Genomic DNA, 27,837 nt, shown 5'->3' with positions numbered 1-27,837 from the left:
AGTAAATACATTTTTCTGATTTATAAGTGCTACAAAGATTTTTATTTTTCTAAATAATTTTTTATTTAAGTTTTGTTTTCTTAAGTATCATTTAATTTTTTAATGCACATTACTGGTCTAGTGAAGGATTAATGTTATTTCAATAAAGAAATATTTAAATTATTGTTATATAACTTGAATAACATTCACAATGTATTTTTGTAAATGTATTTTGGAGTGTGGCACTGGAAGGGCAGTGGAAGTGAAAGCGGTTTGCCGTCTGTCTCTGACAGCAGTGGTTAAGACACCTGCAGAGATAGATAATCATTCATGCACATCCCTCACAGAGACTGCAGCAAAGCACACTCCAAAGCTGCTAATCAGGCTACTTAAAAAAAGAAAGAAAAGCAGGCCTTATTTTACTTATGAATTGAAAAACCCCATTATAAAAACCCATTGGAAAATCTCGACAGAACCAGTGGGACATTATTATTCTGGATTTTGACGTCATCCCTGCACCACTCTACAGGGATTGGCGGTTTTGCTGTGGTACCGTACTGTACGGTTTAAACTTATAAACGATGCTGCCAACTATGTCTGCAGAAACTTTTACTGTCTCTGAAAAGTTCTTGTAGCCATAGCTTTTTTGGATAGCCATTTTATTCTTGTGAATTTTTGTAGAAACCGATTGATTCCCCCCACCCCTCAGGATTCTTTGATAAACACTTTTGAAACACTTTTTCTTTTGCAAAGGTCAAAAGAGCAGCATTTATTTAAGAAAGTGGGGTTTTTTTGTTGTTGTTGTTTTTTTACAATGTAAAGTTTTTACATTGACTTTTAAGCAATTTAATGTGCCCTTGCTGAATTGAGTTATTAATTCCTTTCAATAAAATCTTACTGACCCCAAACCTTTACTGTTCATATACATTAGGCTATCTACATAACTATTTATATTATATAGAGTAGTCAGTTCACTGAAGCACATGGCACTTAACAAACTTACCAGATGAAACAGAGAGCACAAGCAGTCGATAATAAAACTTGCCCTTTCCGCCTTGCCCACACTATCCTCCAACACACATTCTGTTTGAGATGGGACAAATAGCTTTTCTCTCTCTTTCTGGTCATTCCAAGGTCTGTTAATGTGTTATTGGTTTCTCAGTGAAGTGTCTCACGTGCTGCAGTTCAATTTTCTTTAGGGGAGTATGTAGGTGTCTTATTCAGAGAAAACTCAGATGTAAGAAGTTTGTATCAGGCAGCAAAATTGGTAGAAACAGTTGTCAGCTGTCAGTATGGTGTTTGTTTCATTTTTGTCACGCCTTCAATTCCTTCTCTTTTACACTCGCCTACTCTCCCTCCTGCTTTTTCTCTCCCTCTTTTTTCTGTAGTCATGCCAAGCTGATCTTGTAAAAGACAATGGGCACAAGTACTTCCTGTCGGTGCTGGCTGACCCGTACATGCCCGTAAGTATCATGCAGATGGTACTGAATCATTTTCCACTTTGTTCAAAACAAAATCTGTTTTGTTAACTTTATCTGCTGTGCCATATCATTCAGGCTGAGCATCGAACTATGGCTGTCTTTATCCTCGCTGTCATCGTCAACAACTACAACACAGGACAGGTATCTGTCTGTCTGTCTGTCTGTCTGTCTGTCTGTCTGTCTGTCTCGTCTGTCTGTCTAAGATCTATAGTAAAATTACTGTAATAGGGTTACATTTAAAATGCAATTTATTCCTGTGATGGCACATCTGACAGTCTTCAATGTCACATGATCCTTCAGAAATGATTCTAACATGCCGTTTTGCTGCTCAAGAAACATTTCTTATTATTATCAATTTCAAAAAGCTTTGCTGCTTAATATTTTTGTGTATACCTTTTTTTTTTTTCAGGATTCTTTGTAAATGGACCCCAAACCCTTGAACGGTAGTGTACACTACTGTTCATAAATTTGGGGTCAGTATGTTTTTTTGTTTTATTTTTTTTAAAGACATGAATATTTTTATTCAGCAATAATGCATTAACTTTATCAAAAGTGAGAGTAAAGATTTCTGTTTAAAATAAATGCTGTTCGTTTGAACTTCCTATTCATCAAAGAATTATTTTCCACAAAAATATTAAGCTGCACAACTTTTTTCAACATTGATAATAAATGTTTCCTGATCAGCAGATCATTGTACGTATATACAGAAATCATTCTATTATGCTGATTTGATGCTCAGGTAACATTTCTTATCATTATTTATATAATCAATGTTGAAAACAGTAGTGCTGCTTGTGATACTTTTTTCAGGGTTCCTTGATGAATAGAAAGTTCAATGAAAGAGCATTTATTTGCATTTATTAAATGTATTTCTTCAAATTAAAGCATTTATTAAATGGAAAACTTTTCTAACATTATAAATGTCTTCATTGTAAATTTTGATCAATTTAATGCATAATAATCTCTCTCTCTCTCTCTCTCTCTCTCTCTCTCTCTCTCTCTCTCTCTCTCTCTCTCTCTCTCTCTCTCTCTCTCTCTCTCTTCTCTCTCTTTCTCTGTCTCTCTCTTTTTTAAATCGTACCACAAATGTTTGAATGAAAAAAAAAAAAAAATGAAGCAATGTTTACAACATTGATAATGGTAATCAGACCTGAGCATCAAGTAGGCATATAAGAATGATTTCTGAAAAATCGTGTGACACTGAAGACTGGAGTAATGCTGTACTTTCTTTGCTGAACATAAGAACTTGCTGAACATAAGAACTTTCTTTCAAAAACATATATTTGTTTTATTTGTTTTAAAAATGTTCTGTTTTTTTGTCCCTGATGATTCATTGACCTCTTTGTCCATCAGGAGGCATGTCTGCAGGGTAACCTGATTGCGATCTGTCTGGAGCAGCTCAACGACCCTCACCCTCTCCTGAGGCAGTGGGTGGCAATCTGTCTAGGCAGAATCTGGCAGAACTTTGATTCTGCACGCTGGTGTGGAGTTCGAGATAGTGCCCATGAGAAGCTCTACAGTCTCCTGTCTGATCCCATACCAGAGGTTCTGAAAGTTGGCCAGACTAATATTTTTCTACTATTAGACAATTTAGTAGTAGATTAATAACAATATATCGTGCCACAATATATCGCAATTCAAAAATGCATCAATATGTATCATGGATAGTGACAATGTGAATTGTGTATAGTTCACCCAAAATTAAAATTTCTGAAATGAAAATTTCAGAGTTCTAGTGTCAGTACTACATTAAAGTACTAAATGTAATGTTGAATATAATGTATAATAATGCAATGGGGGAATATTTGTGGGTCTTGATAATGCCAAATGTCTTATGTTACCAGTAAAAAGTGGCCAACGTTATTTTAAACATATCTAGTCAGTGACAGAGTGCAAGCATATTCATCTAAAATAATTCTGTATTTTCTGTATTGTCACTATTGTCCTGTGCATTAGGTTACCAGCACCAAGTCCAAGCCTATTCAATTAAACACCTGATGTAATACCAAATTTAGCAGTGTAATCAACAGTACATTTTCTTTTAACCTTTTATCATACAGTATGTCTTGGAGTATTGCTATAATATTGCATCATGAGTTCAGTATCGTGATATATATCGAAACGTGACATGGGGCTATCATTACACCCCTAATATATGTGGTGTACCTTTACAGTGCCCTGCAAATTCAGATCCTTAATCAGGACAATTACTCTGCTATAATGCAATAGAAACCTTACTTTCTCAGTTGCTCTGTTTGGGAGAATTAGTAGAGCAGACATATAGATCTGTATAAGACCTAAAAAAAAGAGCTCTATTCCGTACGGCACACACCTGACCTGAAGCGTGCAGCCATGCACAATAGTCACCTTTACTACTTTAGATTTAGTCGACTAAAATCTTATTGTATTTCATTGACTAACTAGACTAAAACTAAAACAATTTAGATTACTAAAATATGACTAAAACTAAATGGCATTTTAGTCAAAAGACTAAGACTAAAACTAAATCAAAATTTGCTGTCAAAATTAACACTGTTGTGTGGTTCATGAATGTTTTCTGTTGTCTCATTGGCAGGTGCGGTGTGCAGCTGTGTTTGCGTTGGGTACGTTTGTGGGGAATTCTGCTGAGAGAACAGATCATTCTACCACCATTGATCATAATGTTGCCATGATGCTAGCACAACTCATTAATGATGGAAGTCCCATCGTGAGGAAGGCAAGTTTATTGGAATTTCATTATGGGCATTTTTCATCAGCATCAGATTCATTATCATTTTCTTAAGTCTGTTCTAATCCTGTGGATAAACTGTGATTCTCAACTGAGGCTTGTTATGAATCATGAATATCTCAGAGTGATTTATAGTAACAATTTCTACTTCCATTTGTTTGTCCAACCGTGCTGTCAAGTCAGTACAGCATGTCTTGCCATTATCATGTATTGTCAAACATGTGTTTTGAGTACATGAGAGACAACATTTGCGTTTCACTTACAGATGACGCTGGACAAGCTATGAGACACAATATAGACAGTGTACACAGTACACATAGTACATTGGGGGACATATTACAACACTAATACAACAATATTGGTGTGATGACAGTATGGCAATAAATATGAGTAGGATTCCTGAGTGCCATGATGGTGTTGAGAATAGATAGGGTTTGGGAAATTTAATGTAGTTTTAGCAAGTCTATGGAATTATTGCAGTTGCTAAACAATCCTTGATAAAGTGACATCCTGGCTACTGAAGTCAACAACAAAGCAGATGGTGAGTGATGATTTCTGAAACCTTGTCCAGCCTCACAATGGCAGAGGTCAAGGGAGTCTTACATCTTGGGGGAAGACACTCTTGTGGAGTCTGGATGAGCTGGCCTGGCCAGTATCAATTTCTAATTAGCAATGAATGCAAAAAATGTGTCCTATTGTCGGCCTTGTTGATGCTAGAGTTCTTGGATTGTTTGGACAAAGGCTCCAGTACACACAATACGGTAAAAGATGTTCATTCTTTGTCAATGTTTATTCTGACTTAACCTACAGTATTGGTGTTCTCAGCTTTCCTTACTGTCGGCTTTAAGGATTTTAAATGGGTAGCTTTAGATTTATCATACCAGACAGTAATTCAGCTGGTCAGAACATTCTCTTGGTGCCGCCGTTGAAGAGGGTAAGGATGGAGGAGGTATTATGGAGGTAATGTCAAGGATCCAGGTACAATCCTCTATGAGTACCAAATTGAGTTCTCTTTCACTACATATTAGGCCTGTATGGTCCAAAAAATAATAATTACTTTCTTTTGTGGAACATAAAAGAAGATATTTTGAGATTTTAGTCAAATCGCTCACCCCTAGGAACTTGTCACAATGTCTACTATTGAGCTATCATGACTAGTAGGGGGTGGTTGGCATGAGACCTCCAGCCACTCCACCTCCGTCCTGTGCACTGATTCATATTTTTTGTTGATTAAGCCTACAACGGTCGTGTTATGTGCAAACTTGATGATGTAATTACATCGATTCTTGGTAGCACAGTCCAGAATGAGCAAACAGACCTGGAGGATGCTGATGCTTAGCCTGATTGTGCTGAAGGTTTTGTAGGCAATCCAAACCATCTGTGGTCTCTTAATTATATAGTCCAGGACATGTTTACACTAAAAAGTATTTAGGGCCAGCTTTACAATCTGCTTTTGAGGAATGATTGTGTTCAGTGTTGAGCTAAAATTAACAGAATTCTCAAATAGGAGTCTTTGTTTTCCTGGCGAGGAACAATCAGGTGCAGGGCAGAGGATATGGTATATACAAACTATAGATAGTTAAATATGGAGGAAAAAACTTGAAGGAGTCCTATTTACAAGTTCATAATTTTGTTTATGCAGTCTACTAGAATACGCCAGAGTCCGATAATGACTCCACTGTTGACTCACAACATTTTAACCACTGTTTTCCAAGTTCAACCGCCGCAGGAAGGCTGAAAAAGTGGGTGTTTAGATTCAGGTTGGAAAAAACAGCATCTCCTGGACATGTTGACAACACAATACTAACGCAACTCAACCATGCCTCGCACCCTTTGTTACATATGCCTTGAGAGGAAATTAATTAAATGAGGGATATTGTGATGTGCTCATTCCTGGAAGAAAACTGAAGACTACTAACTAGTAACTAGTAATGTAAAGTCCCCTGAAGTGGAAATCAAGTTTTTAATATTGTATATATGTCTATGTGGTGTTTTTAATATGCTTTAAGATAAACCATGTGCAAATTCATAAGTCAACACCATTGTTGAGAATTTTATTCCACCATACCGGTATAGCCTACCGTTACAACCCTAAATCTGTATTGTAAAAAGCGCTATATAAATAAAGGTGACTTGACTTTATTAGACATGTCCTGCTGTGTGATATGCTCAAATCTAAAAATATTTTAAAACTTTTTTTTGGTAATTATTGTTTAATTATACATTTCATATCAAGTGAACCGCTTCTGCACTATCTTTCTATGAAGAGTTGGGGAGAGCAAAATTAAAATGATTAAAATTAGTCACCTGTAGTGTCCCTTTTTGCTGTTACGCTTGCCTAACTGGCTCATTTTGATCTATTTTGACTCTTGATTATCTTTTGGCTCATGCTGATCTATAGTGACTTTTTCATGATGACCTGTTTACTTTCAGTAACTTTTGTTTGCCTGTATTTTGTCATGTTTAGGAGCTGGTTGTTGCTCTGAGTCACCTAGTGGTGCAGTATGAGAGTAATTTCTGTACTGTGGCTCTGCAGTTCATGGAGGAAGAGAAAAACTATGTTGTGCCTTCACCTGCAAATTCCACAGGTAATTATTTTTAAACTGTTTTAGATTTATTGGTTTTCTCAGTGATTTATAGAATGAAATGTTCCTAATGGAATACTAACATACTACTTAATGTATAATGCTCAATATACTAAATATATGCCACATTTCACATTAACGGATACTACATTGTCACATTATAATGATGTTTAAGCCAAGATGTTAAAAATTGTGGTTGATATTGAGACTTGTTCATTCAATACATTGGTATTAGAATTTCAAGTGTGGATTTTGCCAAATATAATTGGTTGGGCAGATATTCCATATATACAGAAAATGTACATACTGTGCACTTACATAATGTATAATTAGTAGTATGCTGTTCTAAACATAGTCATGGTCCATTGTTTATCTGTTATGTCCGGCTGCCACTGACCTTTGACTTTTTTTTTGTTTATGTAGAGACAGGGAACGTTACCCCGGGCAGGGACAGTCCCGCCATTCCTCGTTTACGATCAGTGAACTCCTACACAAACCTCAGAGCTGCTACCACCTCTCGAACCCTCAATAAGAGCCTTCAGAACCTCAACCTCAACGAGGAGGGTGAGTCAAACTCCACTCAATATCAATAATCCTGAATACTCTTTATTCTCAGCTAGTAGTCAGCAGGTATAATTGTTGAAAAGAAAAAATTATAATAAAAAAATATTGAAAAAATACAATATTGAAAAGTTTTCTATTACATTACTTACATTTAGTTCAAAGTGATTGATAAAAATCATTTTGCATTAAATCATTTTCCTAATTAAGAGTGTAATAAGCCAGGAAAGAGAGCTTAGTTCAGTAATTGCACACAATTTGATGCTATCTTCTCTGAGACGTGGAACTCGGACAAGAAAAGGATACTTTGAGCTCAGGTGCACACCTAAAAGGTCAAATGCACACATGAATATGTTAAAAATGCCTGTCTTATAAGGCCTGTTCACACCAAGAACAAGAACTATACATAAAGATAACTAAAATGATGACTATTTTAGCTTCCACGCCAATACATGGTATCTGCTGCTTTAGAGCTCTTTAAAGTCTGGTGTTTTCTGATTGGATATCTGTGGCAGGCAGGACGGGGCCGAGAGCCATGGGAACGGAGCGAGTGCTTATGAGTGTCACCTGTGCGCCACACGAGTCACACTGTGTGCCACACGAGCTTCAGAAGGATTAAAGGAGACGAGAGAGGACCAGGCCTGGACTGTATGCCAATGTTTTGTTTTAATTTAAGTGGCAGTCGTCCACGAGGAGCTGCTGCTTTGCTTTTGTTTTGTTATTTTTTTATTTTGTGTATAAAAGTGAAGTTGAACTTTCACCGGTTCCCTCCTCCTTTGTGCTGCCCAATCTCCTCAGAACCGCAATCTGACTGAGCAGTGAGGGCTGTGTACTGACAGCGTGTCCCTCCTTCCTCCCGGGTTTCAGCACCAATGTAACAAGGTTTAAAGGCTCAGGGAAGGAGGAGGCGGGAACCGGTGAACGTTCAACGTAAGTTTTAATTACAAAACAAACAAATAACAAACCAAAAGAAAACTGAAACAAAACACCCACATAAAGTCCAGGCCCTGGTCCTCTCTTGTCTTGCACTGTCATCACTCCTCCTTTTATTCTTCCGGAGCTCGCTCTGTTCCCATGGCTCTTGGACCCGCTCTGCTTGCCACAATATCGCTCCTCTGTGCTGTTATCGTTATAGTTGTGGTGTGGACTCTGATCATCTTTTTTATTTAGAACAATTTGTAGAACTATATCTTTATTGTCCTTGGCGTGAATGGGCCTTTAGTGAGTATTAATGTAAATACAGTCGATTATACCTTTATGATGAAAATTGTCTTTAATCATAATTAATTATTTAATTTACTCACCCTCATACTGGTCTAATTTCTTTCCTGAATCCTTATTTCATTTATCTTTATTCTATTGCCTGAAATGAGTTTGTTTACTTATTTATTTTTACTTGTCTTCAACAGACGGACTTTCTTTAGGACTTTTTACTTACATTAGTTAGCTTAGTAGTGGTATTGAAATTATCAAGAATTCAAAGAAATCTTTCTGATATTTAAAAAATACTAACATGCCTAAGACTTTTGCACAGTACTGAATATTGTGATATGTATTATTATTTTTAAATATATAATATTATGGTCATATCGCTTATCTACATTCCCAACCATGCTTGTGTTTATATGTGTGTTCTAGGTGGTCCAGCAGCCTTCTCTCCAGGGAACCTGAGCACCAGTAGCAGTGCCAGCAGTACTTTAGGCAGCCCTGATAATGATGAATACCTACTCTCCTTTGAAATCATCGACAAGATGAGGAGAGTCAGCTCATACTCTTCCTTAAATTCTCTTATTGGTAAGATTCTCTGTTTCAGCAACAGCCATAGACTAGACCTTCATCTGATTCCTTTGAAAATGAATGTTGAGATGTGTACGAAATTAGTTCTACACGCAAGATATTTATTTAAAATCTGACAAATGTCTTGAAGTAAAACATTGGACAATGCTTTAATGTTAAGCTTGCTATAAGCGAAATAATTCAATGGGCCGTGGTCAGTTATTGACCATCAGGTTGATACAAGACCTGATCCTGATCACGCTTTCGGGATTTCTTTGTGATAACCAGCTGGATGTACATTATCCCACTTATTACGCACCTACTTGCAACATAAGTAAATAAACTGGAACAAAATATTGATTTGAGCTGATATATTTTATTAGTATGCAAAACTTCCTTGAAGAAAAACAGTTCCTAGCAAGTATTTTGAGCAAAGATGAACGAACAAGTTCAAACTAGATTAAAGGGATTGTGTTGTAGGGGAAAATTACCACATGAAGAGACTTGTATGCTCAATGAAGACCAGGAGTGAAGCTAGCTTAAGATATTGAAACACTAATACTTATAGTCAAATGGATAATCCTGCAAGCACAATTAAAAAAACTTAGGCAATATTGTTTCCCTTCAAGGCTGAGTTTTGGCAGGACTTCACTGGAACAGAACAGAAAAGCTACATCCACACAGGGCACAGAGCACTGATACAAACTTCTATACAATTCACTGTCATAGTTAGAACGGAAAAATCTCAACGCAAAAGAAAAGGAACTACCTAAGTAAAAGAAAGAAAAGTAAAATAAGTGAGACGAGAGTAGTTAGGTGGCTTGCATGACGTTGTTTGGTTTTAACCTCCATCTTAAACCATTTCACCAGTCTTAAGCCGTAGTCTTAACCTAATGCTTTGTTTGTATCATGAGTTTTTAAACTCAGATGTTTGTCCAACCCTTAGAGGAGTTCTGACCAATTAGACATTGTCTTTAGTTTTGGACATAACTGTTTCTCCTCCTCTCACATAAATTACCTCTTATATTATTAGTCACATGGTATCTTAATGTTCCTGCTCTAGCAGGGTATGATTTAGACCTGAATTTTATAATGAGAGTACAATACGTTTTACATGGATTTGATTCATACCATCATTCAAGAAATAGAAAAATCATTCATGCTGATACCAAGCACTCCATAATTCCTCTGAACGATTAAATGGTTATTAAAAAGGGCATAAACAATGAGTCATTACAACATGATAGTCAAATGTGTGGGTTACAGACATTATGTAAAATTACTGTATGCAATGTAATGACATTTGATTATAAATCTGACTAGCATTGTTTTGGAATGATCTGATTCATTTTGATATGTAAAGGCAGTCTCTGATTTTAGAGAGGATTTCAGTCCCCATGTTTAAGGGCGAGGTCAAACAGAGGTCTGACCAAAAAGTGTTAAGTTTAAGACATTCAAAAATGTGTTCATGAACATTATACCTCTGTGCTGAATATTGTTTAAGATTTCACATGACTGTTTACCGAAAGGAAAAATGGGACTCATATTATGAAGTTCCCGGAAGTACGGGCTGGTTGTTGTTGGAGCACGAACAAAGTGGTGTAACCTTTGGTGTTGACAAATAAACGGAAGATCGATTCTGAAGTGTATCTTTTTGTGTAACATTGGTAGCAGAGGATGGTTAGCAACTACAGAGTACCACCAACCTTTGATGAATGAAAACCATATGAAAGTTGGAAGAATGAAGTCGCAATTTGGACCAGGGTTACTGAACTCGGAAAAAAGAAACAGGCAATTGCTGTGGCTTTGGCGCTCTCGGGAAGAGCGAGATAAACGGTGATGGAAATACCGGCAGATGATTTGAATAAGGACACTGGCCATATGGACACTTTACTTCTGAAACTCGATGATTTGTTTCTCAAAAAAGAAAAGGACCAAGTTTATGAGGCAAACTCGAGCTTTGACCGGATTATGAAAGATAGCGGTGTTTGCATGACAGACTATATAATTTATTTTGAACAGCGGTACTCGCGGATGCGTAAATATAAGATGGAGCTTCCTGATGCAGTATTAGCATTCAAACTGCTGGACACTGCGTGCTTAAAAGTGAAAGACCGACAGTTAGCTCTGACAGCATGTACAGATTTGAATTTTGCGTCAATGAAGTCAGCACTGAAGAGGATTTTCGGAGGAAAGTCTGCTTATACAGTGGGGATTAATCAGGACACAGCATATGTAACAGAACAAAGGCGACAAAGGAGCAAGCCATGATCGCAAAATGTTCAGCAAAAGACACCACTGCCTGGCACTAACCCTCTGGACAGGTATGGACGCAGATCAAAATGCGCTGTTTGTCAAAGCACGTTCCAATGGGCCAAAGACTGTCCACACAGAGCTGAGCAAGTCAAACTGACTGAAGATTGTAAAACAGATGATATAGAGGACTGCAACATTACTCTGTATACAAAAGAGTCGCCCACTGAAGCAGAAATATTTATGACAGAGTGTTCCGGCTCAGCAATAATAGACACTGCATGCACACGGACTGTGTGTGAAGAGGAATGGATAAATAGCTACATCGCTGAACTAAGCCGAAACGAGATAAAAGACCTGAGGAAGACAAAAACACACAGTCACAGACCCTTTAAGTTTGGTGATGGAAAAGTGGTCTATTCCAACAGAAAGTTGAAAATTCCTGCAACGATTGGACAAATTAAGTGTCATATTGAAACTGAAGTTGTGTCAGCGAAGATTCCACTACTCATGAGCAAGGCATCCATGAAAAGAGCAGGGACAGTGTTGGATATGGAGAATGACAGTGTGGTGATGTTCAGTCAACCTCTAAAACTTGACTTTACAAGCTCTGGTCATTACTGTGTACACATTATGGACAATGAAAAGAAAAACATTCAAGGACTGTGTCTTGGTAGCTGTTGAAGATGTCACTTTAACGGAACAAAAGAATGAGGATGTACAAAGTCAGTGTGAGGAAATACTGACAATCTCAGAAAAAATTAGCTCAGCAGAAAAACACAAAATCCTGATGAAGCTTCACAGACAATTTGGTCATGCTTCTGCTGACAGACTGCTGAGACTTCTTACTAGCTCAGGCAATAAAAATGCAGAATGTAGTGTCATTCTGGAAAAAAATTTAAGTGAACGTGAAACGTGTCAAAGATACAGTAAGACCAAACCAAAGCCTGCTGTTGGCCTACCACTGGCATCTCAGTACAATGAAACTGTTGCAGTAGATCTGCATGAACTTGAACCAGGTGTGTGGTATCTCCACATTATTGACCAGTTCACAAGGTTTAGCGCAGGCAGCATACTGACCACAAAGAAATCTTCTGAAATAGTGAAACACTTGTCCATGTCTGGATAAGTGTACATGGTCCACCTCAGAAACTGTTTAGTGACAATGGGGGAGAATTTGACAATGATGAGGTTAGAGACATGGCAGAAAACTTCAACATTGAAATAAAGACAACAGCAGCATATAGCCCGTGGAGCAATGGACTCACAGAGCGACACAACCAAACACTTACAGAGATCATAATGAAAGTGAAGACAAGTAACGGCTGTGACTGGGACACTGCATTGGACTGGGCTCTTATGGCAAAGAACACCATGCAAAATGTCCATGGCTACAGTTCTCATCAGTTGGTGTTTGGACAGAATCCCAACCTGCCCTCTGTTTTAACCGAAAAGCCCCCAGCTTTAGAGGGCACCACAAAAAGTGAGTGGTTTATCTCTGCTTTACATGCATCAAGAAAGGCGTTCACTGAAGCAGAATGCTCAGAAAGAATACAGAGAGCACTGCATAAACAACTGCGTAACACAGATGAGAAATATAAAATGGGTGACAAAGTGTACTACAAGAGAGTTGATTGTCCAAAGTGGAAAGGACCAGGAGTTGTCATTGGCCAGGATGGTGCAGTGGTGTTTGTCAGACATGGAAGAACCTGTATTAGGGTACACTGCCTCAGACTAAGAAAAGTAAACGCAGACAGCGGAGATCAACATGTCAACAAGGATGACGCTGAAATTGACACAAACAATGTGCAAAGACAGGAGATGACAGGAGATGCTGTCAACAACACAGAGGTAACAGAAACTGTAAGTGAAATGCAGCAGAGTTCGGTGTAAATTGAGCACACAGGCATCCACTATGGAGCAGAATGTAGCAGCACAACACACAAGTGATGACATAGGGACACAAAGTGATACAGAGCAGGGAACTGATGTCCGTCTAAAAACAGGGCAAGTTCTAAGAGACAGAGACAGTGGGGCTTTGCACATAGCAAAAGTACTAGGGTGTGCAGGCAAAGCTACTGGCAAATACAAAAACTGGTACAACCTTCTGCTCATAGAAACCACTAATGTTGCAGGCAGTAAAGATTCAGTTGACATATCATGTTTAGAGTGTCTTCAAATAGAACCCGCTGTTACTGATGTTAGTGTCACAAATGTCAGTGAGGATGTATTGGTAACAAAAGATCTATCCTTTGAACTAGCCAAACAAGAAGAGATGAATAGTTGGAGAGATAACAGTGTGTTTGAGGAAGTTCAAGATGAGGGACAAAAGTGCATCTCTACCAGATGGGTATGCACTTTCAAGGAAACACTAACTGGACTAGTACCGAAAGCACGAATGGTGGCCAGAGGTTTTGAGGAGTTAAATGTGTTAGAGCTACAAAAGGATTCACCCATATGTGCTTCAGAGTCTCTTCGACTGCTGGTGGCAGTTATTTTTCAAAGACAGTGGACACTTAATTCCATGGATATAAAATCTGCATTTCTGCAGGGAATAGAACTGTCACGTGACATCTACATCAGGCCTCCCCTGAGGCTGTGAGGGAGCATTATGGAAGCTCAAAAAGTGTGTAAATGGTCTGGCAGATGCTTCATTGTACTGGTACAATAGAGTGAAAGATATAGTGCTGAAAGCAGGAGGAAAAATGTCCAAGGTTGATCCAGCTGTTTTTTATTGGCTAGATCAGGACTGCACTGTAACTGGGGTGCTTGGCTGTCATGTGGATGACTTCAAAGTTTCTCCACAACCGTAATACCACACCTTAGATCTGTTTACCATGTTGGACGTGAGGAACATGATCACTTCTGTTATGTGGGAATAGATTTTGTGACTGTTGACAGAAAAGTACAAATACACCAGGAAAACTACATTCAACACATGCAGCCCATATATATGGATCCTTCACGAGCTGTGGAACAAGACTCCTCTTTCTGTTAGGAAGAAAAGGATCAGCTCAGGTCCAAAATAGGCCAAATTCTCTGGGTGGCAAGGCAGAGCAGGCCAGATGTTATATTTGATGCTAGCAATTTGACATCAAACATAAAAAAATGCAACTGTGCAGACAATCCATGAAGCAAACCGGATAGTGTGCAAAATTAAGTCCAAGAAGGTAATTCTAAACTTCCAACACTTGGGCAGAGACAGTGCTCTTAAGATAATTGTGTTAAGCGATGCTTCGTTTGGAAATCTTTCAGATGGAGGTACCCAAGGAGGGCACCTGATTCTTCTAATGGAAAATTCTCACCCCTTTCATGGCAATCAAAGAGAGTCAAAAAAAGGTTTGTGCGGAGCACACTTGCTGGTGAAACATTGGCGATGTCTGATGGAATTGACAATTCTATCTTTCAGTCCACACTGTTCTCAGAATTAACTACTGGTGATGCTGAACATGCTCCACCAATAATCTGTCAAAGACAATCATTCGTTTGCTGATGCACTTAAGTCCACAAAGTCAGTCTCTGAGAAAAGACTCCGCCTGGAGAGAAGTAGTATCAAAGAACTTGTCCAAACACAGAGAGTTGAGCGAGTACTGTGGTACAACACAAAAGAACAACTTGTGGACTGCCTTACCAAGAAGGGGGCATCAGCTTGTCAGTTACTCAAAGCACTGAGTGAAGGACAATGGAAACTGAATTAAAACAAAGTCTGTCTTTGAGTTGTACTCGAGAGCTTGTTGAAATTATTAGGTCGTATTTTTTGTTCAAGGAGGTTGTTGTTCAGTATGTCCTGTTGGTATGTTGAAAAAAAAAAAAAAAATATATATATATATATATATATATATATATATATACATATACATACAGGTCCTTCTCAAAACATTAGCATATTGTGATGAAGTTCATTATTTTCCATAATGTAATGATAAAAATTAAACTTTCATGTATTTTAGAATCATTGCACACCAACTAAAATATCTCAGGTCTTTTTTGTTTTAATACTGATGATTTTGGCATACAGCTCATGAAAACCCAAAACCCAATAAAAGAAGTGTTTTTAATACAAAAAAAGTCAACCTTCAAATAATTATGTTCAGTTATGCACTCAATACTTTGTCGGGAATCCTTTTGCAGAAATGACTGCTTCAATGTGGCGTGGCATGGAGGCAATCAGCCTGTGACACTGCTGAGGTGTTATGGAGGCCCAGGATGCTTCGATAGCGGCCTTAAGCTCATCCAGAGTGTTGGGTCTTGCGTCTCTCAACTTTCTCTTCACAATATCCCACAGATTCTCTATGGGGTTCAGGTCAGGAGAGTTGGCTGGAGAGCACAGTAATACCATGGTCAGTAAACCATTTACCAGTGGTTTTGGCACTGTGAGCAGGTGCCAGGTCGTGCTGAAAAATGAAATCTTCATCTCCATAAAGCTCTTCAGCAGATGGAAGTGCTCCAAAATCTCCTGATAGCTAGCTGCATTGACCCTGCCCTTGATAAAACACAGTGGACCAACACCAGCAGCTGACATGGCACCCCAGACCATCACTGACTGTGGCTACTTGACACTGGACTTCAGGCATTTTGGCATTTCCTTCTCCCCAGTCTTCCTCCAGACTCTGGCACCTTGATTTCCGAATGACATGCAAAATTTGCTTTCATCCGAAAAAAGTACTTTGGACCACTGAGCAACAGTCCAGAGCTGCTTCTCTGTAGCCCAGGTCAGGCGCTTCTGCCGCTGTTTCTGGTTCAAAAGTGGGGAATGCGGCACCTGTAGTCCATTTCCTGCAAACGCCTGTGCACGGTGGCTCTGGATGTTTCTACTCCAGACTCAGTCCACTGCTTCCGCAGGTCCCCCAAGGTCTGGAATCGGTCCTTCTCCACAATCTTCCTCAGTGTCCGGTCACCTCTTCTCGTTGTCTAGCGTTTTTTGCCACACTTTTTCCTTCCCACAGACTACCCACTGAGGTGTCTTGATACAGCACTCTGAGAACAGCCTATTTGTTCAGAAATTTCTTTCTGTGTCTTACCCTCTTGCTTGAGGGTGTCATTGATGGCCTTCTGGACAGCAGTCCGGTCGGCAGTCTTACCCATGATTGCGGTTTTGAGTAATGAAACAGGCTGGGAGTTTTTAAAAGCCTCAGGAATCTTTTGCAGTTGTTTAGAGTCAATTAGTTGATTCAGATGATTAGGTTAATAGCTCGTTTAGAGACCCTTTTCATGATATGCTAATTTTTTGAGATAGGAATTTTGGGTTTTCATGAGCTGTATGCCAAAATCATCATTATTAAAACAATAAAAGACCTGAAATATTTCAGTTGGTGTGCAATGAATCTAAAATATATGAACGTTTAATTTTTATTATTACATTATTGAAAATAATGAACTTTATCACAATATGCTAATTTTTTTGAGAAGGACCTGTATATTTATATTTTTTTTGAAGAAGAAGAGTGGGAGTTTAAGTTTAAGACATTCAAAAATGTGTTCATGCACATTATACCTCTGTGCTGAATATTGTTTAAGATTTTACATGACTGTTTACCGAAAGGAAAAATGGGACTCATATTATGAAGTTCCCGGAAGTACCGGGTGGTTGTTGTTGGAGCATGAACGAAGTGGTGTAACGTTTGGTGTTGACAAATAAACAGAAGATCGATTCTGAAGTGTATCTTTTTGTGTAACATAAGAGTCAAGTATTTAAGAGAGCGATTTAATAATTGTGATTTAAATATTCAACCACAGACAACCCTAATAAATATACATTAAAGCCAAACAAACAGAACTAACAAAGTAAATGTCAAAGAAACAACATCGTACTGGTTATTGTCAATATTCCAAGATATAAATTGTCCATCCATTTGAACATATCACATCATTTTTTAGTCATAATCAAATTATTGACAGAGCAAATGTTTAGACCCATTTTATTTGTCTTTAAGATAAGATGGTTAGCCAATATGACACACCAGTTTTTATAAAACTTCTAATAATCTATGAGTTATTAATCTCACTATAATCTTGACCTGATGGCTAATGGAAGATATGACAAAAAGAGACACAGTGCAGTGAGAGGTTGCAAATGAATTGATGACTGAATTTAAATAATTTTTATGTAACTCTTACAGTTCTCACATGTACTGAACTAAAATGAATTGAATCCTGTTCCACATAAGCTTGGTATTTTCCTCTTCTCTGAGAATTTAGAAGGAAGCCAATCTTTGTTAATTTATGGCCTCTGCGGATAAATGGTTAAATCAAGAGAACAGAAAACTAAAAATCCCTCCACAGCAGAATTTTGCTTATTTATTTTAGTGCTATTCAACATATAGATCCTCTAAATTGAAGTAATTTAGTCGACCCAATCAAACCTGCTGTAAAAGCTCTTTTTTTCTCTCTCACTCTTTATTATCTGACATTTATTTTTTGCTCTGGTCAGCCCCTTCATATATTTCAAATTGTTACTTTTGTCATTGTGAGGCCAGATTGAGGCTTTGTTCCAACATTCAAGCTGTTATTATAACTGATTCCATTATATTTCAATCTGTTTCATTTGGTTTGTCTCAGTAAATCTTTACCTTTTTTTGGCTCACCATTGGTGTTTCTGTATTCAGCCACACATGCATCCTTTTTCATTTTCTTCACCCTTTCACTCCTCTGAGTTGCATCAGTGCAGTCCACACAAGAACCTTACAAAACTTCTTCATTTTATCTTCATCCTCTGACCTCCTGCCAACCCATCCTTTCCTTATATTCTCCTTTTCCTCTACTTAGTTTTTTTTATATAATCTGTCTACTGCATTTTTAAGAATGAAGTCCTTACTCAACCTCCCTTAGCTTCCTCACGTCATGTCTGCCGAGTCTGAGCTTCCTCACATCATGCCTGCCGAGCCTGAGCTTCACGTCGAGCCTGCCGAGTCTGAGCTTCACGTCAAGCCTGCTGAGCCTGAGCTTTTTCACATCAAGGTCGCCCTTCTAGAGCCGCGTCCCGTCATGGTGGCCGTTCCAGAGTCCTCAAACAAGTCGAACAAGATGGCTGCTGTTCCAGAGTCCATCGAACAAGATGGCCGCCTTGCCTTAGTCAGCTCCGGATGATACAGCACTGATCATTTTGGCCACGGCTATTTTGTGTATGTGGGCAGCACACACTTCAACTCAATCCCATGACCCCTCGATGGCCACCGCCGTTCCAGAGGCCTCGGACAAGATGGTAGCTGTCGTTCCCTGGCCGCCTGCACAGCCTGCTTCGCCCTGGCCGCCTGCCTCACCCTGGAGGCTCCCTGTCCCGCCAGGCCTTGTCCTCTTCAGCCTCCAGAGCGCCCACCCTCCCACCCCTGTGAACTCTTTTGCGGCGTGAGGACACGCCTTCCGGGAGGGGGGCATTCTGTAACATTGGCAGTCTGTTTTATTTTCTGTTCTTGTCAGTGTCAGGTTATCTGTTTATTAGTTCAGTTTAGTCTTCCTCTGCCCCTGCCTGTTGGTTTCTATGGTTACATATTGATTAGGTAGTTCTGTTCAGGTGTGTCTCGTCTTATCTGGTTAACTCTCCGGTTTGTTTGTGTATTCAAGCCCAATGTCTAGTTCATTCTTTGTGAGTTCTTAACGTTGTCTTATGTTTGTTGTTCCGTTCCCGAGTCTTCTTGAGTTCTTGAGTCTGAGTCTGTATTTGTGACGTTTTGAGTTTATTTACTAAAAGACTGCTGCACATGGATCCTGCTTCCTCCTCTGCTTTAACCAACGTGACAATTAGATTGTGAAGTGATTACAAATGTTTAAGCGATTGAAAGCCTTAATTACGGATCATTGGTCTGATCTTTTAAGTTACAGCTAGCTTATGGTCATGATTTGAGCCCCACCCCATCCCGTATTATACTCTCACTTTCTCCACTGGTTTCTATTTGATGGTTGTTGAATTCTCTTAGCTGCAAAAATGTTTAATTAGTTTTGTTTTTGATTTGATGAAAAATTTGCAGTAAAAATTGCTTAAGATCAGCATTTAGAGTGATGGTCAGAAGACAATTTATTAGCTTTCAGATCATTGAACATCTGCTTTCCATACCAGCTGTTATTTTGTGGTTAGAGAAAAGTGCAAGAAGAAAGAGTGAGGTGGAGGTGGTGTCCCTATAGACTGTGTTCATGAAGCGCTTTGGATTGTGCATGCGTTAGTATGGCAGACACACTGTGCATGCCAATGATGAGGGGCTCCACACTCACATAGTACCACAGTAAAAGCAAAAAGTCTTTCTGCATCACAAATACGCTCATCTGCCTTATGGTCTCTTGACGTTCACACACACTTATTCATGTGCTCCAGCACAGGTATACTCATCCAGCCGATAGGATAATTAGCATACCTGCACACATTACAGATGCGCCCTGTCTCATGACATGCTACAGGTGATGATAGAATGAAAATGCATGAGAATTGAGAGAAAAGAAGAAAAAAAACACAAAAGTTTTATAATGTCATCCGCGGTTGCTGGTTCACTCTAGGGACAGGAGTGAAAATGTCAGATTGAAATCAAAATTTTCCCACAGTTTCTGAAATAACATAATTTCCAAACCAGGCAATAACATCAGGATAATGGCATTGACTGCTTCTAATGAAAGATGGATGAGATCTGCTGATTACTTTTGTGTAAATCAATAATTTTCTTTTTATTGGTACAGGGAGGCAAAGTAATTAATGAGCTTAATAACTGTACAGGATATTCGGTTTTATCTGTTTCTTTTTCTTGAATGTATTAACAAAACCATGAACAACTTTAACTATCCTGTATAAACTGGTGTGAGTGAATAATAGAGGATGTCTTCAGTGTTTGTATATTCTCTGCAAAATTGGAATTGGAATTGCTGTAATAGTGCCATAATATTGCTGATTTATGATTCCATGTAAGTCATAATATCCTGGTATTCTTGTAACTATCGTAGCATATGGAAATGTTAATCGTTCAGTACCATGAATTCAAAATACCACTGTATTTTCATCCAATAGCATCCCTGTACCATGCTGCAGTGGCAGTACTTTTTTGTAAGGAATATCCCAGGGAAGATCTGAGCTTCAGTTTAAGTTTAGAGTTGTTTCTACACCAATTTTCATTAAATGCGCCAATTAAATAATTTCCTTCATTTCGAATTAAACTAACAAAATGTTTTCTCTTTTCAGGAGTGTCTTTTAACAGTGTATACACTCAGATTTGGAGGGTTTTACTGCATCTAGCAGCTGATCCATTTCCAGATGTCTCTGATCTAGCCATGAGGGTTCTCAACAGCATCGCATACAAGGTACAGACAGTCCTGGGATCCTCATTACACCTGTCCCATTTTACTGTGCTAACAGGGCTTGACATTAAAACATGCCAAATATGGGTGGATTTCAGCAGTGGTGTGTAACGCATTCGCTCCTACTAGCCACTTTGGCAGGTTACCCATTCACTCCTACTAGCCACTTTGGTGGGTTGAATTTTATAGGCAATTTTTTAATTGTAGTCTTTTAAAAAAGGCATCTAAAATAACAAACTAAATGCATTGTCAAAAATATTAATTTTTCAATATATATCGATACTGAAATATCTGAAACTCTTCCAATACTCATTTTCCTCAGTATAGACACACAATACCATCCCCTGCTTTCTCACTCTTTCTACTCTCCGACAGTGAGTTGACACAAACCGCCTCCTGTAACTCACTCGTTTCATTTGCTCAGGATGAATATTGTTGGTGTTACAGGGCTTGAATTTCGGCATGAGATAAAACTAAACTAACTGCCTTTTGTATCTCACAATTCTGACTTTCTCTCAATTGCGAGTTTACATTGCACAATTGTGACATTTGTTGTCAGAATTGCATGATATAAACACGCAATTGCGAGTTATAAAGTCAGTTTTGAGGGATTTAAAAGTTTGATGGTTTTTTTTTTTGCGATTGCAAATTTATATCCTGCACTTTTGACTTCTTTTCTCCGACTTGTGAGACAGTCAAAATTGTAAGTTCCCTTTTGAGTCAGTTGCGTGTAGGGATGCACCGATACGATACTCGGTTACTAACGTAACCTCGGTTCTCTCTAGAGAGGGAACGAGTATTGCGTAAGTTTAGCTTACGCTACGGGAAAGATTCATCTTCTCGAGATACTGAAGCCAAAAAATTATCCTTAATTTTGTATTCCTTGTCAATGCAGTGCAGCAGCTAGCAGACCTAGAGCAGGCCATCTCGCGTGCTCATTGGCTGCCCTGCGGGCAACTGCTGCAGCCTACCAGTGAGCCCGGCGTGACGTCACGCCCAATGAAGGGCGCCCGCGCCTTCATAGCGTCACAGCCCGCCAGAATGGGCGTGGCTTAGCGTATAACACTAGGGGCTGTAGGCTGAATTCCCTGGTTTTCGTCGACTGAAGCGAAGTCGCTCGTGGCGCGAGCACGGCCGGTTACGCAATACTCGTTCCCTCTCTAGAGAGAACCGAGGTTACGTTAGTAACCGAGTATCGTTCTCTTACGAGAGGTTCTCTCGTATTGCGTAAGTTTAGCTTACGCTACGGGAACACTTTGTCAACGCCGTGCGCGCCAAGCATCCACATGAGACCCCGAGCTTTCAGGGGAACCCCATAAGTGGAAAAAATAAGGTGGCCAGCCACGCGGGCCATCACTTGTACATAAGCACACATAGGGAATACAGAGCAGCGCGCCGGTCTGTATAGGCACATGGCACATACCCTACTTAGTGCAGCTCAACCAGGAGAGCTGAGTCATGTGAGAGTGATCTGAGCAGGAGATCTGGGCAGAATACACCTCTCCTTCAGACTGACAACAGTTTAGCCTGCAAGGCAGGAACTTCTAGATTATAAAACCTGACAAAGGTAGACGGGGAGCTCCAGCCCGCCGCTACACATATGTCATGGATAGAAATTCCACAGGACCATGCCCACGAAGAGGCCACGCCTCTCATGGAATGAGCCCTGATGCCCAGAGGGCATTGCAGACCTTTTGACGCGTAAGCGGCCGCTATAGCGTCTACTATCCATCTGGACAGGCTCTGTTTCGAGGAGGCGAGACCCTTGGTGCGCCCACCAACGAAACAAAAAGCTGTTCCGAACGCCTGAAGGAGGCGGAGCGCGTAATGTAAAACCTCAGCGCTCTGACAGGGCAGAGGGGATTCACATCACCTTCGCTGTCAGATGCTGGGAGAGCTGACAACGAAATAACTTGCGCTCTGAATGGAGTGCCCATCACTTTAGGGACATAGCCATGTCTAGGTCTGAGGATGACTTCAGAGTCATTCGGTCCGAACTCAAGACACGACGCGCTGACAGACAGCACATGCAAGTCTCCTACACGTTTTACTGACGACAGTGCAGTCAGAAAGACGGTTTTCAGTGATAGATATTTCAACCCCACGGTGTCTAGTGGTTCAAATGGAAAAGCTGTCAGGGCCTCGAGGACCAATGAAAGATCCCACATGGGAACCGACGGGGGGCGCGGCGGATTCATCCTTCTAGCTCCTCTAAGGAAGCGGATGGCCAACTCGTGTCTTACCAATGACTGGCCGTGCGTCGATTCTGCGAACGCTGCCACGGCCGCCACGTATACATTGAGCGTGGATGGGGAATTTCCCTTATCCAACAGCTCTTGTAGGAAGGTGAGCAGATGCGCCACCCCGCATGCCTGCGGTTCCAAGATCTCTGTCGGTGGTCCATCCAGAGAACACCGACCATTTAGACGCGTAGAGCCTTCTCGTGGAAGGGGCTCTAGACTGCGTGATCGTGTTGATCACTCCTTCTGGCAGGGCAACGAGTACCCGTTGATAAACCATAAATGCAGAGACCAGCTCTCTGGATTGGGATGCCAGATCGTGCCGCGAGCCTGAGAGAGGAGATCTGCCCTCAACGGATTCGGCCACGGAGCTGTATGTGACAGCCCTGCTAGTTCCGGGAACCAAATCTGATTCTCCCAACGCGGGGCTATGAGGAGCACCGAGTGGCGCGTTTCCCTGATTCTCTTGATCACCTGTGGCAACAGATAGACCGGAGGGAAAGCATATAGCGGGAGGCTGGGCCAAACCTGGGCCAGCGCATCCTCATCCTTCGAACAGACCGTCGGGCATTGAGCGTTGTCTTTTGACACAAATAGGTCGACTTCCGCTCTGCCGAATAGGCGCCACAGTTTCTGGACCGTTTGGGGTGCAGGGATCATTCCCCTGGGGGAACGTTGTCCCTGGACAGTTTGTCTGGGCCGTCGTTCAAATGGCCAGGCACATGCGCCGCCCTCAGCGAGCGCAGGTGCATCGGAGACCAAATAAGGAGGCGTTCCGTCAGATTGCAGAGATTTCTGGATCTGACACCGCCCTGACGGTTTACATAGGATACCACAGACATGTTGTCCGAGCGGACAAGAACATGCTGGTCCTGTATGAACGGGAGGAAGCACTTCAGCGCGTTCTCGACCGCTATCATTTCCAGACAGTTTATGTGAAAACCCTTCTCCTGGTCTGACCACTGGCCAAAGGCCGGTCTGCCCTCGAACAGTGCGCCCCAACCCGAGTTGGACGCGTCTGACGAGATGACTTTACGATAAGAGATGGTTCCCATCATTACTCCTTGCTGGTACCAGTCGGCCACTAACCAGGGCTGCAGAGCTGCTATGCAGGCCTGAGTCACTCTGATTTTCTGGCCGCCAGACACCCGGCGGGACACGCGAGCATTCAACCAGCGTTGGAGCAGGTGCATGCGCAGTAGGCCCAGCTGGAGCACCGCTGCAGCTGATGCCATACAGCCCAACATCCTTTGAAATGTTTTCAAAGGGAGAAAGCTGCCCTTCTGGAAAGATGCGGCTAGGTGGCGAACACGGCGCGCGCGCTGTGTCGATAAACGAGCTGTCATGGTCACCGAGTCCAGTGCTATTCCTAAAAGGAAATTGACTGGCTGGGCAGTAATGAGCTCTTGGTCCAGTTGATTGTGAGACCCAAGCTTTCCAGATGACTGAGAAGCACTGTTCTGTGAGATTGCAGTTCTGTCTCTGACTGTGCCAATATCAGCCAATCGTCCAGATAGTTCATTATTCGCAGCCCCTGACTTCTCAGGGGGGCGAGCGCCGCGTCCATGCACTTCGTAAATGTACAGGGTGCCAGGGACAGGCCGAACGGCAGGACGGTGTAATGATATACCTGACCGTCGAAGGCGAATCTCAAAAATTGCCTGTGACGGGGTACTATCTGAATCTGAAAATAGGCATCCTTCAGATCTAGAGAAATAAACCAGTCCCTCGGGCGAACGTGCGTGAGGATTTTCCTGGTCGTAAGCATTTTGAACGGTCTTTTCGCAAGCACTTAGTTCAAATATCTCAGATCTAGGATAGGTCTGAAGGCTCCGTCCTTCTTGGGTACGAGAAAATATCGGCTGTAAAAGCCTGACTCGCTCAGAGAAGGCGGTACCTTTTCTATAGCCCCTTTGCACAGCAGCTTTGCTATTTCTGCGTGAAGTAGGTGTGCTACTTACGCATTCACAATCGTCGCGGTCCGGGCTTGAAAGTGCGGGGGACGGCGAATGAATTGAAGTGTATAGCCCTGCTTTATTGTGCTCAACACCCATTCTGAAATCCCTGGGATAGTTTCCCACGCAGCTATGTGAGCCGCTAGGGGGGAAATCGCCATTTGCGGGCTTGTGAAACTGAACCGGAGCCGAAAGCGTGGTGCGCGCGCTCTGGGTTCTGGGCAATGGCTGCTCGCTGAAAAGCCGAAACCGGCTGATTTATGTGAGATGTCCCAATCATAAGGGATGGGGAACAGTCTTTTGTCATTTTTTGACGCGCGAGCAGCGCTCCGGGCGGGAAAGCTTCCTGTAAGCGTGAGCGCGGGCACGAGACTTACAAGTGTATTTGATGCCCCGATCATAATGGATGGGGAGCGTTTTATCAATGCCCTGCGTTTTGTGATAACACTTAAACGCGCAGGCGCAGCCCGGGGGGAGGTTAGTGATAGCAAGCGTGAACGCACTCAGGCGGGCACGAGACTTACATTCATAACCTGCTTTCTTTTGTGAAACTGACCCGGAGCCGAAAGCGCGGCGCGCGCGCTCTCGGTCCTGGGCAATGGCTGCTCGCTGAAAGCCGAGACCGGCTGATTTATGTGAGATGTCCCAATCATAAGGGATGGGGAACATTCTTTTTTTTTTTTTTTTTTTCACTTTTTGACGCGCGAGCAGCGCTCCGGGCTGAAAAGCTTCCTGTAAGCGTGAGCGCGTGTGCGCGGGCACGAGACTTACAAGTGTATTTGACGCCCCGATCATAATGGATGGGGAGCGTTTTATTAATGCCCTGCGTTTTGTGATAACACTTAAAACGCGCGGGCGGAGCCCGGGGGGAGGTTTGTGTTAGCAAGCGTGAACGCACTCTGGCGGGCACGAGACTTACATCCATAACCTGCTTTCTTTTGTGAAACTGACCCGGAGCCGAAAGCGCGGCGCGCGCGCTCTCGGTCCTGGGCAATGGCTGCTCGCTGAAAGCCGAGACCGGCTGATTTATGTGAGATGTCCTAATCATAAGGGATGGGGAACATTCTTTTTTCACTCTTTGACGAGCGAGCAGCGCTCCGGGTGGAAAAGCTTCCTGTAAGCGTGAGCGCGGGCACTAGACTTACAAGTGTATTTGACACCCCGATCATAATGGATGGGGAACGTTTTATTAATGCCTTGCGTTTTGTGATAACGCTTAAACGCGCGGGTGGAGCCCGGGGGGAGGTTTGTGTTAGCAAGTGTGAACGCACTCTGGCGGGCACGAGACTTACATTCATAACCTGCTTTCTTGATCGTGTAACAGAGCGGGCAGATAGTGGGCACAGACTTGTGGACACATTTCTTACATTCAACACTCGAGCGGCTTTTCTGCGCTTCATGAGAGTGTGCTCTGCGAGGTTCGGAGTGCTTATGTGTAGTGGTGAACACTGGGGCGTGGGCACTTTCATTACACGTACAACACCGACGGCATGAGCCGGACCAGACATTTTACTCATTTTGAGATTTTTCTGGGTCGCCGTGAAAACGGCGTTTGTGTGCAGGCGAGAGGGTCAACAGACCGGCTCGTTGGCTGCTAATTGAGCCACTGCAGTAGCCTGTTTGAAGGGGACTGACAGGGAATAAACTTAAACACGCACGTCTTTTCGGAGGCGATGTGTCTGTTAGTAAGCGTGAGCGCTCGTGAGCGGGCACGTAACTTACATTCTTAATCTGACATTATACTCACTTGAGATTTCTCTGGGTCGCCGCGAGAACGGCGGATGTGTGCAGGCGAGCGGGTTGCATTACCGGCTCGTTGGCTGCCAAATACACCACTGCAGTAGCCTTATCTAAGGGGACTGACATGGCGAGACATTTCGACGGCGGCGCGCAAGCCCGTCCGGGTCATGCAGAGAGCTCGAGAGGGCTCTGCATAACGCGCGAACGGGGACGCGAGGGCGGGGTAGCTCTCTTGTAACGTAAAGAGAGCTAGCCGCGTGCTCGGTGGTCGAGCAGAACTGGAACAGTGTTTGTACGAGGGCGCGCGCAAGAGTAGTGGGCACGGGACCTACATGTAACACAGATGATGCCCGTCCGGGTCATGCAGAGAGCTCGAGAGGGCTCTGCATGACGCGCGAACGGGGACACGAGGGCGGGGTAGCTCTCTTGTAACGTAAAGAGAGCTAGCCGCGTGCTCGTACGTGTCCCTCCGCCTCATTCTCAGATGCGACGGCAGTGAGGCTCGTGAGCGGCAGCTGCGCGTCGGTGAGGAGAGGCGGGGGGGGTGTTGAAGGCTTCGAGTCGAGCCCGCAGGGTCGACAGCGGAAGCGCTTCACAGCCAGAAGTGCGAGGCGTCTTAAAAAAGACACTCGCTGCTCTTTTAGAATAGGTTTTAGAATAGGTTTTAGCAAGGTAAAGGATACGTCGCCGGATAGCGTAGCTCGCACGGATGGCTGAAGGTGGCGAAGACGGCCGGCTTCCTCAGCGCTCTCCTAAGCTGGCTGTCTGCTGTTTGACGGCGGCGGTGGCTTCTCTCAGATCCAGCGATGCGAAGACCTCGCTGAAGAGACGAAAATCAGGGAATTCAGCCTACAACCCCTAGTGTTATACGCTAAGCCACGCCCATTTTGGCGGGCTGTGACGCTATGAAGGCGCGGGCGCCCTTCATTGGGCGTGACGTCACGCCGGGCTCACTGGTAGGCTGCAGCAGTTGCCCGCAGGGCAGCCAATGAGCACGCGAGATGGCCTGCTCTAGGTCTGCTAGCTGCTGCACTGCGTTGACAAGGAATACAAAATTAAGGATAATTTTTTGGCTTCAGTATCTCGAGAAGATGAATCTTTCCCGTAGCGTAAGCTAAACTTACGCAATACGAGAGAACCTCTCGTAAGAGAACCACTATTTTCAGAATTGATCCGATACCAAAAATTCTGAGTATCGACCAATACCGATGCCGATCCGATACCATCACAGTTTTTTATTTTTTTAAATCAAGTACAATTTATATA

At 42.1% G+C, this 27,837-nt stretch overlaps 1 protein-coding gene across 7 annotated transcripts in view; it reads left to right on the top strand.

Annotated features, from left to right (window-relative positions):
- Positions 1-27,837, top strand: part of rptor (regulatory associated protein of MTOR, complex 1) — a 389,484-nt gene that overhangs the window by 248,410 nt on the left and 113,237 nt on the right. For all 7 annotated transcript variants that reach the window (XM_077199050.1, XM_077199052.1, XM_077199048.1 and 4 more), the window contains 8 exons: positions 1,368-1,442; positions 1,536-1,601; positions 2,814-3,005; positions 4,036-4,176; positions 6,656-6,776; positions 7,197-7,337; positions 8,973-9,128; positions 20,521-20,639. In XM_077199050.1, the coding sequence (XP_077055165.1) occupies positions 1,368-1,442; positions 1,536-1,601; positions 2,814-3,005; positions 4,036-4,176; positions 6,656-6,776; positions 7,197-7,337; positions 8,973-9,128; positions 20,521-20,639 (1,011 nt within the window). The remainder of the gene's footprint in view (positions 1-1,367; positions 1,443-1,535; positions 1,602-2,813; positions 3,006-4,035; positions 4,177-6,655; positions 6,777-7,196; positions 7,338-8,972; positions 9,129-20,520; positions 20,640-27,837) is intronic.

Source organism: Siphateles boraxobius, unplaced genomic scaffold (assembly GCF_051911475.1).
Source record: "Siphateles boraxobius isolate OS27281-9 unplaced genomic scaffold, OSU_SipBor_1 41, whole genome shotgun sequence".
Lineage (NCBI taxonomy): Eukaryota > Metazoa > Chordata > Actinopteri > Cypriniformes > Leuciscidae > Siphateles > Siphateles boraxobius.
This window is presented reverse-complemented; position numbering and strand designations above follow the sequence as displayed.